The sequence below is a fragment of the Parasteatoda tepidariorum genome, chromosome 7 (assembly GCF_982258835.1).
Source record: "Parasteatoda tepidariorum strain Cologne lab strain chromosome 7, Ptep-v5.0, whole genome shotgun sequence".
Taxonomy (NCBI): Eukaryota; Metazoa; Arthropoda; class Arachnida; order Araneae; family Theridiidae; genus Parasteatoda; species Parasteatoda tepidariorum.
The window spans coordinates 88,903,935-88,923,093 of NC_141761.1; the positions used below are offsets into that span (position 1 = coordinate 88,903,935).

The 19,159-nt window shown below is 31.4% G+C and overlaps 1 protein-coding gene across 1 annotated transcript in view; it reads left to right on the forward strand.

Moving 5' to 3' along the window:
- LOC107447826 (uncharacterized) overlaps nt 1–19,159 on the forward strand; it is a 123,291-nt gene that overhangs the window by 62,502 nt on the left and 41,630 nt on the right. The window contains exons 2-5 of the mRNA XM_043041886.3: nt 6,863–9,228; nt 10,588–10,888; nt 14,174–14,640; nt 15,474–15,888. Coding sequence (XP_042897820.2) covers nt 6,877–9,228; nt 10,588–10,888; nt 14,174–14,640; nt 15,474–15,888 — 3,535 coding nt within the window. The 5' untranslated portion in view covers nt 6,863–6,876. The remainder of the gene's footprint in view (nt 1–6,862; nt 9,229–10,587; nt 10,889–14,173; nt 14,641–15,473; nt 15,889–19,159) is intronic.

The window sequence follows — 19,159 nt, forward strand, 5'->3', positions numbered from 1 at the left end:
CAGCACTTGCAGCAAATTTATGTGACGAGGCATAAATGTTTTACTCCGAAATTTCTTGTTTATTGTTCAAAAATGCTTCCGCAGATGGCACTGCAAGAGATAAACCTGAAAAACCAAAGGAAAAACAATTAATACTCAGAACTAAAGTTTCCAAATTATTCAGCGAAGGAAAATTACTATACGATATTTTAAAAGTTACGTAACGTTATTACAAAAAAATTTGGAATTTGTAAAACACTAATATTCTTTAAAATTTCTGTAATCTTAATTTGGTGCTAAATTGAACATACTTTGCGAACATAATTAACGATACTCATACTAATCAACTGAGAAAACTGACTTATTTTCATTTCATACCTCATTATGATTGCAAGACATTTGCACCTTGTTATGGTTGATCAATATTGTGGTTCAATATTGAATCAATTTCTTAGAGAGTGCGATCGTATTAGAATTTTAATTATCCTTAATAGGATGAATTGCTTTTGATAATCCGAAATTTTGTATAGCTTTGCTGGTATAGCTGGCTAGTATTTGCTGGCTATGGAGTAGATGGCGTCACTGAATGGCCACAGATGACGCCATAGATGGCGTCACTGAAAAACAAGAAACGCACCCTCTGCCTGAAATACTGTTGGTTTCACCAAGCAGGGCATCGATGTTGGTATTGGCAAGTGGCATTAAAAACAACAACAGAAAAACGGCACCGAATTGGCGATTTTTAAAAAAGTTTAACAGCTTTTAAAACATTTAAGTTATTTGTCCGTTCTAAAACCCAGATAATTCTTCACGGCAAGATAAGTTTAAAATTATAGCCTTGCTTCACACGTAAAGCACTTAAATTGTGGCTTTTTTTAATATTTTCCTTGGCGAAAAAGATCCGAAAGAACCATGTAAATGAGGTTCCATGACTTTAAATTTGATTAAAGGAATGAACTTTCATCGTTCGTTCAATCTAGCATTTTTATATCTATAAACAACAGATTCCCTTTGTCTTGCAATTAATTTTTTTCGGCCACCATGAAACAGATTGTTAACAATCCTCGATTTCTTTTGTTTCGAGAGTGCCTCATTGTTTACAGCAACACACGAGCAAGAGGCATCTTTTATCACTCGGTCCTTGATATGGCCACGAATTTATGCGTCTAAACTTCATTTCTGTTTTGTTTCTCTCCCATTGTTCACCAAGGTTGCAACTCTTTCTTTACTTTTAGCGAAACTCAAGATCAGAGACATATTTTATCCAAGATTTACCGTGTCTTATGACAATCCACATAAAAATTATAGATATCATAGACTCGGTTTGATTTTTATGTCGCATATGTCTTTTGCATTGGATCGTAATCAGGGTAGAAGACAGTTTTATATGAAATTCTTTTTTTTTGGAAATTGCCATTAAAATGACTATTCTATTTGCATATGAAACTCATCAGCGTGTCATCAAAATGCATCAACAGCAGTATTGTGATGCAATTGCCCGCATTTATTTTGAAGGCTATTGAACGTATTATCTTATGTATGTTGATATGTGCAGGTAATCATGACGTACTGTACTGATTTTGTAAGAGTTTTCAGGAAAATTTATTAATAATAAACAGTAAAATTTGTAACTCTCAAAATAAAAAAATAAATAATAAACGATCTACAACTTCTAATATATAATACTTCATAATAAATGCACGACTTCTTTAACAAATATTAGAAAAAAATTGTCGAGAAAATTACGTCCTTTAAAATGAAATAAAAAAGTTGTACACCTTACGATTCAAAAATGTTTAGACCATTATAGAATATAATAATAAAAAATAATGAACAATTATTAAAAATTGTTTTTTATGCATGGAATTATAGTTTGATAAACGAATTTCATAATTATGTGCAAAAAAATTTTCAATTTTCTTAAAATATTCTCGAGTTATGATGAAATACGCAAAAAATTAATTTTACATAATGGGGTCCAAACATTTACCGTTCACCTACTGAGACCGTATTTTCCAGATTGTAGCTAACCCCTATATTTCGAAGGTCAAAAATCCAAACCCGTAAAAACAAAAACAAAAAAAAATGTTTATTTAGAAAAAGTATATTTTTTGTGCCTGATTTTTGTGATTTCAAATACCATCTGAACTAATTAGTTAATGTATTTGAGTTCAGGACCTTGATTATTAAAATCGAGTCTGGTATGTTATAATTCGATCATTAGATCAAAAATTTATCGAGGTGTTCAGTTTTTTATTTTGCGCATCGTACGTACCTCAATCTTAATGAGGCGTTACACTTTGCCTTTGAAAATATATAAGTTCGTTTTAACTAATAATAATGTACCTAAATCTTTAGTAAACATAAAGATCATATACGAATGATCCAAGATCTCAACATTTAATAATACTGAACTTAATAAAAGATATCACAAGTTTAAATCGATTTTTATTCAGAAAATTCTGTAAGTTATTTATATTAACTATTACTATTATATAATAGTATACTTTCTATCTAATATAAATAATATATAAGATTTGCCGTATAATTGCCCCACACTTTAGTAGGGGATAATCTTCATGTAATTTTTGGTTAAATTACTACTAATATGCATTCGCTAAAATGTATGTCGCATACTAGTTTTTATTTTATTTCATAACCGTCGAAAACTTTTCTTTTATTTCTAACTGTATTTGGTTTGAAATTCTCTAAATTTTGCCTACCCAATTTTGGGTTCACGACTACCAATGTTTAACTCCGTAGCCTTGTAATTTTAAATCTAATCCAGAAGACAAGGGAACTCCTGGATCAAGTATTGGTTAAAAATTAGCCTTATTCTCAGAGGATTTTTTGCTATTTTTTGCTAACTAACCAGCATTTGCGTTACACGAAGTGGAAAACAACGAAAAGCTCCTGCGGTTATTCTGATAGCAACCACGTTCGTAATTCGTATCGACCAACCATCTTTGTAATTTGAACCTGGGTCACCGCCACGACTCCGTTTAGTTAGCTCCTAGCTTAGTGTTAGCTGGTGTAACTAGCTTTGAGCATGTCGTTACAATGCATCTTAAACCATTTCTTAAGCAATTTATGCATTCTTATAAGCTTTCGCATTTGGGATAGTTTTGGTACCAAAAGCAATTATATTTACTTATCGCGAATAATATTTTTTATAAAGGAATATCCCGGTTGGAATTTTTTTAATACTCGCACCAAAAAGTTCAATTTAAACAACTTCCCGTTGCGCTGATTGAAACTAGTCTACAACAAACAAACATTAAATGTTTCCTTTTTTCCCTTCCTTCTTTTATTTCATACAATTATTTAAGTTAAAGCATTCTAAGCGTTCGCCATTTTCAAATGCTGTTGATACAAAACCTGTTTTAGAATAAAAAATAAATAAAAAACTCTAACAGAGCTTTTCTGACCTTTGATAAGTAACGGTTAACTGTTTAGCAATAATTTTTACACTCCTTAAAAAAAGATTATAAAATAGCAAACACAATACGCTAAGCAAACGCCATAAAAAATACTCACAAAGGAGATCACCGTAGAACCAATTACTTTTTAAAAGTACCACTCACCAACTGCAACAGTAAAAGTGAAAAGGTTGAAAATGCGGTTTAGGTTTATTGAACGAATTTTTTTTTTCTTCCTCTGAAGGTTGTTTTTAAAATTTTCGGTTTAAGGATGAATTATGGTAATAATTTTAAACCATTAAATATTCACATAGGAGTGCAAAAATTGAAATTTTTTTTCTTCAAAATTTTAAATTAAAGATCCTGTTTTAAAAATAGGGAACTTAATACAGTTACGTTTTGAATGTTAATCTATAGAGAAAAAAGAGAAAAACTTTGATCCGATTAAAAAAGTTAAAGCATTCACACATCAGCTTGTTTTTGGATGGATTATGTAGGTTAAAGCTCCAAACTTTCGTGACCAACGATATGATTGCGGTAATGTGGTCAGTATTGCGCACAGGCCGCCTTTACTTCCCAAACAAGCTGACACCCATTGATCTGAAACAGGGTGGGCTCATAAGACAATAACAATTAAGACAATGACAATTTGACAATAAAATATTATTATTATTAACTGATTTAAACTTTTTTAAACAAACTGTTTATATCAAACCAACTATTTCTAGAAGAGAGAAGGCCTCAGCATAAATCAATTTATGAGTCCGACGTCGACGTAACAAACATAAACCACGCAGTGGAGAAAAAATAAGAAAGATGCCACTACGTTCGGGCTACCAAGCTGCGCAGTGGGGAGAAAATATGAAAGTTGTCATTACGTTTGGACTACTAAAGAATCAAATTTCTTGTTTATGGTAACCCGTGCTAAGGTCTTCTATCTTCTAGGAGTTATTGATCAAATACAGTGCAGTAGTTGTGGAAATACTTGTTGAACCACCGATAGATGGCAGCGTTTATTGTCAATTAAATTGTAACCGTAACTGTAAAAAGATATTGTGAAACAAGAGATCGACACTTTTTAAGTAGTCGTTGTGCAACAATTGTTCTGTATACATCGTGTTAAAATATATCCTTTTTTGTCGTTACTTACCCCATATGTCTGGTTATTTGAGTAGTTTTCTTTAATTTAAGAAAGCGAGAATAAATCTTCGGTGTAATTATCAACCCGTTGGAATTAATTAAACTCTAAAAAAGAAAGTAGTTTTGGGGTAGGGTGTGGAGAACAAAACCCCTTCTGAAATTATGCATGACTTAATTACTTAATTAATGAGTTATTGTGTGAGTTTTCAATATGTATAAGAAGGAGATAGTCCCCCCCCCCTGAAGCATACATTAAAACTACGCCATCTGATCAAACAATGCATTTATAGAAATATAATTAAAGGCATCAAAAATTAAGCAGGAATATGCACTTTCTGGAGTATTTTCTTCCTCTCAAGAGATTAGTAGAAGTAAAGGAACACTGTCCTGATCATATTGGAAATAGAACCAATCTCGGTTCAATTAACCGATTCTCAATTAACCGATCCGTCGATGATGTAGATTCGGTAGTTGAGAATCTTAAAAAATAAAAAAGAGAAACGATCACAGCACAGTTATGGGTGTTCGATTAGACTTGGGCTTCGGTGAGGACTGTTCTGATCAAACTATTGACCCCCTATATTTTGGGAGTCAGAAATTTAAATCCGTCAAACAAACAAAAAAGATTTTCAAGATCCGCCAAGAGAAATTACATTTTTGGGTCTGATTTCGTGACTTAAAATATCATCTGTATTAATTAATTAGCATATTTGAGGTCTTCGCCTTGAACCTTTATGTTTGAGTCCTAGAAATTGAAGATCCGATTATTAGATCAAAAGTTATTCAGTGTGGTCCGTTTTTGCTTTGCGCATCGTACATATTGTGTGTTGATTGTTTTTCAAAACTAAATTATTTTCCACCATTTTAGATAGTGTTGTTATCTTTTTGTTGTTTCTCTTATTTGAAGTAGTGTAGCTCTTTCATATGTTTGGAAAATACAAATAGTAGAATTTTAGTATCCCACAGTAAACAAAATCTTAATTATAGTGTAAAATAATACCTTGATCGTTAGTGAGAATACGTCAGAAATATTTTTGAAAAAGAAAAAGAAACTAACTATGCGTACTGTCGTATATTAAGTTTGATTGTTTTAAAACCTACTTAATTCACGATTAATAAAAATCCTATAGTTCATTGTGTTTATTTAAACAATGTAGACCATTTTTTAATAAATTTGATTAAGTAGGATTATCACACAAAATCTCAATTTTATGATAAAGTAAATATCGTTTATTTTACGAAAAAAAATATTTTTAGTTATAAACAATATGCTATTTCAATTGTATATCAAACCTTATTTCAGCGAAAAAATTTATTTCAAAGCGTGAAATAAATTTTTATCCTTCATCGAAATACGGCGCAAGAAATTTTTCAAACAAAGAGGATACCATAAGCTAATGTTTATATACAAATATCAGGTTTGATTATTTTAGGAATAATTTTACTACTATTTAAGAGAATCGTGTTAAATACCCTGCAAAAATATCATATGCAAAATGCAAATAAACGTTAAAAATCAAACTGCATCACTTTAATGTTATGCTTAAAAATAACTAATATTATTTAATTAAATTTAATTAATTGAATTTTTGGAAAAATATACATATTTCCTCGCATTTACATATTCACTTTCCTGCATATTTCTTAGTCTCAATTACTTCCGTAGCTGGGGTGTCAGGAGGATAAAATAATTTTAGAACAAATATTGAGGTAACTCTAATTTTCTAAACCTTTTCTTCGAAATAAAAAACTGATTGGTTTATTACATTTGATACGGTACAAATCCTTTAATATTTTTTATATTGATTACTAATTTTATTAAATTTTAAATTGATTAATTAAATAGTAGATAATTTTAAAAAATTGCGTTTAAAAACTGCATTGTTAGATTTTAATCGAAACAAATTACTGGTTTGATTTGTCAAATACTATATAAGTAGGAATGATTTTAAAATTAGTGGACTTGAAACAAACTTTTCTTTATTATTATTTCGTAATAAATACTTAACAAGTTTACAGGAATACCTTGAGATAATAGTACTCTAGACTTCTTTTTAATCGTTTCTTTTTAAAAATACCGATAAAAACGCTCCCCTGAGCAATTATAAAACTTATCGTTTTATTTTTTTAAACCCTTCAACTGATTTGCTATGTATAACTCTGTTAATCATTATTCTGATTTGTATACAGACTTAGCAACATAATATTAGTTTCAAAACGATACTAATAACTCCAAGTAAAAAATATTACAGTCAGTCTTTACCTAAACTTTTTGTCTTATGCTTTATGCTACATTGGAAATTAAATAAAATATTCTTTTTCAGGAAAACGCAAGAAGATGGATGGTTTTCGTCACCAGGGAAGGCCAGTGTATTACAAGCAAACTCCTGACACGTATGCGTATCAGAACTTGTACGGTACCGTCCGTGGTAACCCAAATGGCAAGGTTCGGCCTGCACTGGACTTTGAATCCGCACCTGTTAGTGGAAGAACAAAGAAATTTAATTTCCTCCCGTGGAAGAAAAACAAAAACAAAGCAGACGATTCTTTTACAGTGTCGAACGGTACTTTATCGCGCCACAATAAATTCAAATTTGGTTCTGTTTCCGCTTTAACAACTAGTTCACTTTATAGAGACTGGAATGACTCATTGTCAACAACGCCTTCTTATTCGTCTTCTGATTTGAAACATGCCACAGTCAGAAGCATAAATGGTAGGCCTCGTGGACCAGTTGCCTATCCGTGGGAAACTTACAACAATAAAATTAACAACAATAACGAAACTATTAATTATAAAAATAATCAGTTAAATAGGTTAGAGAATAAAAAGTTACACTCAACAGGGGATGACCATCCAAAACCCATTTCAGTTAACAATTCTTCACCTTTAAATTCAACTTTGTGCAAATGCCAAAGGAAAAATTCTGGCGCTTTTGGGACATTAAATTTAGGTTCATTAAAATCCTCAAAATGCAACTGTGGTTTTTCCAGCGTTAGATCTTCCAGAGGTTTTGCACCTCCTCCACCTCCAAGACGGAGATCCATTCTGCCTGAAAAAGTAGATCTTTATGCAGTACATGAGGATCAGGTGCATACGGATTCCCAGTATTCCTGTGGCCGCCGTAACCAGGAAAATCTATACGATACTCTAAAGAGGAGTAATAAATACAAGGCACCGAATCCTCCAGCTGTTCAGTCGGTAAATTACAATCCGAATGCTTCTTCGAATCATTCCAAACTAATGAAATCTTTAGAAAAGTGCAATAAAGACCCTTTTAGTTCTGTAGCCTCTCGAAAGTCAATTTTGGAATGCGATGTCACGGCTTATGACTTAGTGAAAACGTACTTAAAGAAGGACTCTTCAAATGGTAGTGACAGCGATTTAGATGATGATTTAAGTGATAATGTAATAGAAGAAAAGAACTCAAACAAGGATTTGTCCGAGAGCTTCAAAAAGGACGACAAAAACTACAAGATGACGATCAACAAGTCTCCGAGTCCCGTCAGCTCGGAGAGCGAGAGTGGTATTTATTCGCAGAACTCCAGCTTGCGAATAGGTGGGCACGGAATGAAAGTTCTACCTCAACTGGATGGTAACAGTTCCCCTCAAACTTCCCTCTATTCCGAAGGATCTAAAACGAATTCCGTTGATTCGCGAACGAGCAGTTGGAGTAACAGTTCTTTGTCGGATGATGGTATTTACTCCTTACCAGAACCGGACTATGATGATGACAAAGATCCGGACTCCACTCTCAGATTTGAGGACAGGATATACTCCACTCCAACACCGGGAGGAGTAAATCTTAGAAAATACTCCAGTGGCAACTGTCTAACAAACAACGAACCAGCATCCCACTATTCTGATATCAAGAATGGGCATTATGAGTCTCCTAGATTTCCAACTATCCGGAAAGCAACCTCCATGATGTCTCTGGCATCTGGATATGGAGATACTGGTACTTTGAGAGGCAGAGGAAGAGTACCTCGTGCTCCTGAAGTACCAACCATTTCATCATCATCAGTTACTCCTTCTCCCGCTCCTTCTGCTGCACCACCTCCACCCCCACCTCCACCACCCCCTCCAAATTTTTCCCAGTGGAAATCACCGACGCAAATTAATGCGATTAAAGACAAAGAGGAAGAGAATTTACCCAAAAGAGACAAGAAGATACCAATTAACACTATGAGCTCTTCGATCGCTTCGGAATTGGCCGAAAAGCTGAAGAGCAACAAACCCATCCTCAAGAAAAACGAAATTAAACCGAAGCAACCGATGAAAGTCAATTCCCACAATCCTTACGCCGAGGTGAAGTCAATCTTGAAGAAAACTGGGGAGAAGTTAACCGCCTCTGCTGTTAACGGAAGCAGCGATGAGTCGAGTTCAAGAGATGCTTCCGATCTGCAGGATGCTCAGGACACTAGAAAAAAGAAACGTGTGCAATTCAAATCTCTTAGCAACGAATCACTGGCTGTGGAACGAATACAAAGTGAGGCATTGTCGTCGTCTGATGAAGAATGGGAGGAAGCCAGAGATAGTTTTACGAGTGATTCCTCTTCTACCACCACTGATACCCTTCGAAAAAAGAACGACGAAGACTTTCAAACAGTTGAACAGTATCTTAGAGCTCGCAAGGAAGAAGAAAACCAAAGCGCTAAGCCAAGAAGCAACGGTGACAAAAGTGAAGCTAAAGTGAGTTTTATTTCTTTCCTTTTAAAATTATAACACTTTTAAAAATTTGATTTGTTTCATATTTTTATATAAATGTGGTCAGAACAAACACAAAATATTTTAATTTGATTCTTACTATCAAGGAATGATGTGTCTATAGATACACAGGGGGAGGGGGGGGTCTGAAGCCATCTATCCATAGTATGGTATGATATGGCTTTCGCATCTAGACTCTGATAGCCTACTTAACAGAGTAAATTTGAAACATTATCTCTATAAATCCTAATTTGTCTGCGACCTGACGAACGTAGATTATTATTGCAGAACTTCATCTAATCTTAATCTAACATATATGTAACAAGCTTTGCAAACATGTATTTCAAAAATTTTCATCAAAATTGTAATTTAAATTTAATTTTAGTAAAAAAGGTGTAATAAATAAATATACAATAAATTGCTCGCCTCCGTAACTTAGGTTCGCAGGTGCCCACTGGGTAACGTTAAATGAGTAATACTTCCGGCATCTTCCTAGACGAAGGACGTAAAAGTTCAGTGCCTGGCTTTAGGAAGAAAAAAAAGTTTGAAAAGCAATTGCCTTATACCTATATTCTTGATTCTATTTCTAAATTTTAGTGATGATACTTAAAATAGTTACAAACTTTTGATATGACATTAACACGAGGAAAAAAAATTTCTGCCGCACACATTAAATATTTTTGTATCACTGATTTTAAATCTGTTATCGGTTTTTCTCTCCAAGCTACAGTTTTTTTAAATGACAATTTTAGTCTTCTTTTTTCGAGATGTATAAGTTTATAATCGTTATATATTACAGGGGGTCGCTTAAATGTTACGACAAAATTCTTGGAGAGTTAGGGCACGTCATGAGAATTAAAATCGCATAGAAATCTATGTCTAGGAATGTCGTCAGAAGCCACTAGTATAGCTTAACTGCTATGAACTATTTCTTCTTGTGCTTTTGAACACGTCTTAATAATAAAGCGACCCCAGCAGCGTACGACAACATTTCTGTGCAATTTTTTATCCTGATGGCGTGCCCTTATTCTCATAGAAGTTAGTCGCAACATTTGTGTGATCCCCTTTTTATATAAAACGTTTTTAAATTTGCGCATTTAAAAAATAAAAAAATTAGACAAAAATTGTCATTAAAAAAAACAGTCGATTTGAAAGAGAAACCGCTTGCAGATTTTAAATCAGCTATACGAAGTATCCCGGATCTGTTGAAAAAAATCTCATGCAACAGAGAACAAAAAGAGAAAAAATGTTTCCAAGTGCTATTTTTATTGCAAAATGAAAAAGTTTTTAATATTCTTGCAATTGCTGGAATTAATAATTTCTTTTTTTTTTTCACTTTTAAAGCAAAATTCAAGAATATCAACAATACCACGGCCATCTCAACCACCTCCACCACCACCCAATATAAGAAAAGGAAATGTGAAGGGGCCACCACCCCCTTCTAGACCCCTGAGCAGCACCCCTAAGAGCTATTCACACAGTGATCTCAGAGTTGCCACTTCAAATAAGACTCAAAAAGACCAAAATAAACCTGGATTGTCCAAAACAGTAGAGTCTCTCAGGCCAGGACAGAGAACGACGCCTCTAGCTCAACAAAGTCGTGGAAAATCTAGAGTTCCTATCGGAGGGAATGCTACAATAGCAGGTGAGTTCATTTAATTATTTTAAAATTTGATTTTTTTTTTAACAAAAGATGTGTTTTAAACTTATTTTTTGCTTTAAATTGGCCTTAAGCTCTAAGAAAATTACGTAAAATTAGTAGTTGACCGTTGAAAATTAGTAATTTATGTGACCAGTCCCTTTCTTTGAGAATAAAAGCCCAGTACTCGTAATTGTAACGAGCTTCAACAAAATTAGTAGAGTTGGCCGTTAATTTATACAGCCATTTCCCTTTCTTTAAGAAGAAGAAAGCTTAGTACTCGTAATAGTAACGAATTTCAACAAAATTAGTAGAGTTAACCGTTAATTTATGCGACCAATTCCCTTCTTTGAGAAAAAAAAAAGCTTAGTACTCGTAATAGTAACGAATTTCAACAAAATTAGTAGAGTTAACCGTTAATTTATGCGACCAGTTCCCTTCTTTGAGAAAAAAAAGCTTAGTACTCGTAATAGTAACGAATTTCAACAAAATTAGAAGAGTTGGCCGTTATTTTATAAAGCCGTTTCCCTTCTTTAAGAAGAAAAAAGCTTAGTGTCCTTAATTGTAACAAACTTCAGCAAAATTAGTAGAGCTGAGCGTTAATTTATACGGTTATAAGATAAAACTCTCTAACTCAATTCGGGAATGTGCACCATGGTGGGTACTGCACACCAGGCTACGGACACAAAGGTTGCGGGTGTGATCCCAGCCGTCGCCAAAGAATATCCCTCTCAAGCTCTCGTTGCACTGGGAAACATACAGCTGTCTCACTTCTCGACAGATGGCAGCACTACCTTATTTTACCTCGTTTCACGGTTCGCCTTAATTCGACAAACAAATCACCTGAGTCTCGAAGTCTGAGCAAAAGATGAATTTTACGAGCATAATGTTAATTTAAAGTCAATGGCCATACATTTTACGAGAAGTTTAGGAACAGACATGTATTTTTATGGCCATGGTAGCCTTACGGGCATTAGATTTATTCTTACGGTCAATGACAAGACAATTTGGATAATACAGTTTTAAATTATGCATAAATGTCACAACTATAAATTTTTCATAATTTTATAACTTTCTTTTAAAAATTAATAATTTTCAAGTCGAATAAAACTGATAAGAAATGAATTTGTTTTGGTAAATTTTTTATAAAAAATTACTTAAAAACAAGTATTTATGCTAATAAATGAAATGGTTTTTCAGAAATCCTTTAGGTAAAAATTTTAAATTGAAAACATATATTTATGCATAATTTTTAAACTGTAAAAATTTTAATGAAAAGTTAGAAATTATCATGTGAAAATTTACGAGACATCTAATTCATTCGTGTAATATTTATTTTCTTAACCTAAAAACTCCACTTGATTCAATTTAATTCTACTTGATTTTGCTTAGAAGTTGTAATACTTTAAAATGTCATGTATTTACGCGTACTTTTACGGGTCCTGACATTCTTTAAGAATTTTTTAATTACTATAATCTTGATCAAAAATCTACTTTATTAATTAGGATAGTTCAAAATTTGTTTCAAATTTAGAATACGATTCTACTTGATTAAATAGAATTCTTAGAAAACGTTTAACGAAGCAATGTTGAAATTTCAACAAAAAGAAATTCCTGTGGGAAGATTAAGCATTTCTTTAATTAGGTCACGGACGCTATTCTTTACCTGCAAAGAAAGTGTGAAACTGGTTTAGTGTTTATTTGAAAAATTGCCCTTTGAAAACATTCAAAGAATGATAAATGACCCTTTTTTTTATTGGGAATCAATTTGTAACGGTAATTGATAAGTAGTAAAAGAAATGTAAATTAATAAATCTTTCTGAATTAGTATAACTTGCGAAATCCTAAACAAATCCTAAGTTAGTTAACTTACAAAGTCCTAAACATATACTAATTTTAAAAAGAAAAGAAATTTTTTTTTTTAAAAATCCATGTACCTGAGAAATTATTGATTTAAAGATATTTTTTGAGAAAATCTTTGATTTGTTTGTTTTTTAAATATCAAATGGAAACTGTAAAAATGTGAAACAGGATGACATAAATTTATTTGCAATTGCGGCTTAAAACTTGTATGTCTCCTATTTTTTTTTTTTTTTTTTTTTTAATTAAAGGAGGAAATGAATAAAAAAGTTTTTTTTTTCTAGTACAACCAAAAAAGTTATGGTTTTGCTTTCTAATTTCTTCACTGATTCCTTAAAAAACAGCTATTTTAAATATACACGCCGATTTGTGTATAATATATACATATGTAATATTTACTCGTGATATAATACTATGCATATATAAACATGTTATAAATATGTATACACGTCAATTTGTGTACTAATTTTGGTATTAAATAATCCTTGCAATATTTGATTAATATTGCAAGGATTGATTTGATCGTAATATTTGATTGTAATACTTGATAAGTCATAACAATTGATTTAAGTGTTTGATTAATCATACATAAATCGAATGAAAGTTTTTATTAATCTTAATGATTGATAAAATTGTTTTATTATTGTTATGTGCAAATTTTGGAATTAAAACTTGATATTGTGGTATGAAAATAAAAAAGTTTGAATAATCCTTACAATTGATTGTTAAATGTAAGTAGTCATAACAATTGATTTAAATGTTTTATTGTTAGCTTTATTGTGTTGTAGGCTAGATTCTCAAGCATACTCAAATAGTCGTTATTTCAACACTTAATTATAATATTTGATTAGTCATAGCAATTGATAAAATTGTTTGATTGTTGTTATAGGCAAATTTCGGAATTAAATCTTGACATTGTTGTTTGAAAATAAAAAGATTTGAATAATCCGTACAATAAATTTGAGTAATAATCATAATAATTGGTTTAATTGTTTTATTGTTACCTTAATAGAATTGTTGCTATAGACTAAGTTCTGAAGCACTGTCAATTTGTTTTAATCTCGAGAATTAATTGTAATGTTTGATTACTCATAACAATTGATTTGAGTATTTATTGGCCTTATGTATATGAGAGAAAGTTTCAATTCATCTTAACAATTGATTCAATTGCATGATTAACCCTAACAGTTGAATAAAATGTTTAAAAAGTAATAATTTCATGTAGATAAAATCATAGAGAAACATGCTAAAATTTAAGAATAAATGGATGGAGAACCATTTTATTTTTTAATTAATTATGCTGCAGGCTGGTTTAGAAAAAAAAACCTGTTTAAAAATTTCAAAGTTCATTTAAAAAGCCTTTAAAATTTTTTGATTGTTCTCTTATAATTATTAAGTATATAAGTTTTAATTTTTATTTCCTTTTTTTAGATTCTACATCATTAAGTTCCACATCTACGCATGCGCATCCAAAAAACGGGGTGTCTTCCCCCGCCGCTAGTCCCGAGGCCACCACCTCTCCGCGGGGGAAGTCCTTTCACGACAATGGTGACCATTCCATCCCTTCTGAACAACCTCATATTCCAAATGAACTGGACATTGAACCCACTGCAGACGATAGTTCCTCAGATTCTTCCTACATGTCTGTTCCCAGTACGAACTCTCACGATTACGCAGACTGTAGTAGTCAACCAAGTACAGATTTGAAAAAAAGTACCGAAAAATGCCGAAGTGATACTGCTTTTGAATCTTCTGTACAGAATTTTCAAGAAAAAGCAACTCCTGTTACGTGTACCATCGTTAATATAGGATCAGAAGAAAATTCTAATTACAGTATACTAAAGATTCAAAATGGCGTGAATAATTCTGTAAATACACTGCAGGACTACGAAGAAAAGGTATGTTTTTCAAATTATATATGAAGTGTAATTTGTTGATGTGAAGAATTTATCATTAAATACTTCATTGGAGTCATGTACTTCAATTTGTTATAAGTTGATTAAAAATAGTGATCTTAATATGGAATATTGGTTAATGTGTAGAATCGGGGGCCCCTTGGTTTGGTGACAGTTTCCGTTCAGTTTTGCTAAAACCCCGTTTTTGGCTACCATAATATACTTTTCTGGCTTTGCGTTCAGTGACGTCACCTTCATGTTACCGCAACTTTTGTTTACCGTTATGTGATTCGTTCTTGGTCCATTTTCATATATAGTGGTTTATTTGCAATTCGCCAATTATAAAAAAAAAACCTTCGATTGTAAACTATTTACCGAAATATTTTCAAAACACATATTCAATGATTCCTAATTCTGTCTTCCAATCTCACCCCCCTTGAGAGTGGTTGGGATCAACTTTAAAATCAGAAATAGAAATCCTTATTCTTTATTGCATATTTTAATTTTCCAGAAAAAAGTACTCCAATACGACTTTACACTTTGCTTTTGTCCCACAGATGGCAGTGTAATCACAAAATGAGAATTAAAAAAATCTAATGACACCTAACTCAATCCTCGTTCTATAACCTGAATTTGTTGCCATTGGATAGCTTTTTTTAAATACTTAATACTTCTATTTGAGTTAAAAGACAATATCAAGATTACATCAAATGCTTTACGAATGTATAAGTAAGATCAGTCTAACGCTATTTATCGCTGAAAATTATCAATCGTTTGATCAACTAATTAGCTTTTTAAACAAATTATTCTAAAAACCAACCCTTTTTTTCCCTTAGAATTCGGAAGAATTATCGTCTGGAAAAAGTACTCCCCTGACATCAGACATAGAAGGCCCAGTATACAGCAAACTACTGTACGTATCACGAAGGTCACCATCTCCACCTCCTCTTCCCAGAAGCTTGCCGCCACTGCCCCCAAAAAGGAATGCATGCTTGTCCAGGAATCAGGGTATAGCTTCATATCCTCCACCCCCTGAAGAAGGCTTATACGACACACTGCCGATGCAGAAAAGTCGAAAAATGTCTGACCAGTCCATCTATGAGAGCCGGAAGTACAAAGATACAGGTGCCACAGTAGTTACCATATCCAGTGGGGCCAGTGATTCCGTATCGGAACATATATATTTTTCTGTTGGTTCGGATTCTATTTATGAGGAACTACCTGGTGACAAAGAGTCAACTACAATATACGGTAAAAATGAAATTTTTGATTAAAAATACTTTTTAAAGATTATACGTTACTTCAGTAAAATCCCATGAACCATTTTCGGGAAAAACAAATAATGGTGCCAAACAACACGATTTTTCGCCAATAATGGAAAACTATATGCCAAATGCGTGGTTTTTACAGTTAATTAGCTTTTTTTCTTGTTTTTGTTAAAATATAATGAATTAAAAAGTACTTTTATGTTTAGTTGATTTTTTTCCTCTAAATAAACGGCACCCCAAACTTTTTAAACATTTGTTTTAACGCTGTTTTTCAAAGCTCTGTAGCCAAAGAAAATAAAAAATCTATAATTTAAGTGCCTTACACTTGAAACAATGTGATGATTTTGGATTATATATATAATCTTGCCGTGTCTGGGCTTTAGAACAGACAAATAACTCAAATATTTTAAAAGTTTTTAAATAATTTTAAAAATTGGAGACATTTTCCCACCTAGATGAAAATTATCAAAATCACTACTGTATTCTCAGTTTTTGCAAATTTTTATGATTTTAGGTAATGCAGCATTGGAGTAAGTTTTTAAATATTTAAAAATTAAACCACAAATACTTTTCATTTTCTCAAAACTATGACTTTTTTCCATATCAACCTTTTGCGGCATTTTCAAAATAAGCTTAGATAGCGTTGGCCTCAGATAGGCTAAACTTGGTCTAAGAGTCATAAGTGACAGTTGCAAACTCAAGGCAGTTATTAAAATAAAATATTATTCGCAAGAAAGCATAATTTCATATTACGATGGTGCCTTCGAAAAATAACTTTAAAACATTAATTTTTTGAAAAAAAAATTTTAGAATTAACTTTTTTGTTTTAATTCCTATTAAATATTTACAATATGAACCGTTTGCAATATTAAAAGATTTGGTACCAATTTTGCAGAATTAGCACCAATTTTCCTGCTCGACTAGATTCTACATTTATACCGATTGTACATATTTTTTCTTGCAGTTAGGATCCTATTTATAAACGTAAGAGTCGACAGTTGACTTAATCACTTGGTGTAGTTTTTAATTAAAAATTACAATACTATTGACTTGAGTTCTGTTTGGGAGAATATATATACATTAAAATGTTGCTCCTCGCTTTGTTAAACTTTTATATGACAGTTATGCATTTAAATAATGATGAAAAAGTAGTCCGAAAAATTAAAGCAAATTTCTATTCGCAATTTTATTATTAATTGTATTATACGCCTGTCAAAAATTAGCTCAGTTAGTCTTCCCAAATCTTACATGTAACTTAGGCTAATAATAATTGCACTGCGAGAGTCTTCGTTATGACGTAAGGCATTAAAACGTCATTCAAAAATAAAATAGCGTTAGTTAAAGTGGAACAAGGGCTTATTTCATGACAAAATTGTAAAAACAGGCAAAAAGATTCTTTTGAATTCGTAAATCAGTAAAAATAAACCGGTTTAGACTCAGTAAGGTGAATTTTAAACTTTTAAGCTGGATGCGTATTATGTAATTCTTGACATTTAAATCTGACAAGCGCTTGCAATTTATGTACGAATGCAAATTGAATCTGATGATCTTTTTAAAATGGGAATTTGAGGATACATGGAGTTTTTATCAAGCATTAATCCTATTAATTATGTTACACAAAATTATTACATTAATAATCATTTCATCAGAACAAGAAGAAAATTTTCAATCCTAAAAAAATATGATAACTATGAACATTATTTTCAACTGTAAATGAAAATTTTACATCATGAATTATACGATAAAAGAAATATTCCACTATAATTGTTCTTATTAATATTAAAATATGCATTTTAATATTTAAAAAAAAGTGATCAATAGGAAAAATAATATTACTTTATTTTCAACTGTAAAACCGATATTTTACTTTAAACTATATCAAAAAGGAATTATTCCACTACATTTTTTCTTAATCAATATAAAAATAAATGTTTTAATAATAAAAAATTTAAAAAGCAGTTAAGAAAATGGTATTACTTGACTTTTCTTAGTAAAACGGGTATTTTAATTCATATACTATCCGGAAAAGGAATTATTCCACTGTAGTTCTTCTTATTTAACATATAAATAATTTCTTTAATATTCTATAAAAATGACTACAAATATGGAAAATAGTATCTCTTGTTTTCGTTACTTTTCTCAATGAAATAGATATTTTACTTCATGAACTTTTCGAAGAAAGAGGAAAAAATTAGTCAAAAGTAAAGTGTTCTTATTTAACTTAACAAATATTTTAATATTTAAAAAAAAGGATGGCAACCAATAGGAAAAATATTTTTGCTTAATTCTTTCTATTATAAAAGCGATATTTTCTAACATAAAATTGAAATTTGCCTCATAAAATATACTCAGAAAAAAATAATCTCCACTAAAATTATTCTTATTTATTATAAATTTTACCACAAATATCTATCTATAAAAGAAAATATTAATTTATTATGTTATGTGTGCTAAGTTAGGTGAATTTCTAAGGGAACTTGCGACCAACATGTCACGGTACACTGTAAAAAGTTTCGGATCAAATTACGGTATAAAATATGTACCGGAGCTTAGGATGCCGGTACTTTTTACCGTGAAATTTATTTTTACCGGAACATGTTACAGAACAGAAAATCTGCCAAACGGTTATTTTTTACAGTAATAATTACCCTTAAAACACTGAATCACTCTAATTAAATAAATATTACTGCAAAAACGGTAAAAATGGATTTTACGGATGATACATTCTAAAGTGCCGGTACTTTATACCGTAATTTGGTCCGGAATTTTTTACACTGTACGTTCAGAATTGAGCTGAGCAATGTATCGCAAAATATCGATATTGAAAAAGAATTCTCCAAAATGTGAAACCATTTATTAAACGATAAATATCGATTATATGACATTTATTGACAACAATAATATCATGGTTATCTTCGCAAACTTTAAATTTGAATACAGTAATATCGCGAGAATTATCAATAACAATTATAATCGAATACAATAATTTTGTAACCATTATGATAATTATTGAATACGAAAATAATCTGAGTGATAATTTTCGAATACTTAGGAAAATATCGATCCTGAAAAAATCGATGCCTCATATACATCGTTAATAAATATCGGAGATAGGAATATTAAAATTCCACTCTCTCTTAGAGTTAACTCTAGTTATTTCCACAACTATTTAAAATTACTATCTAATACTCAAATTACTTTTTTTCCCGAAATCTTTTTGATATTACTGTCATTTTTATAACGTTTATTTATTT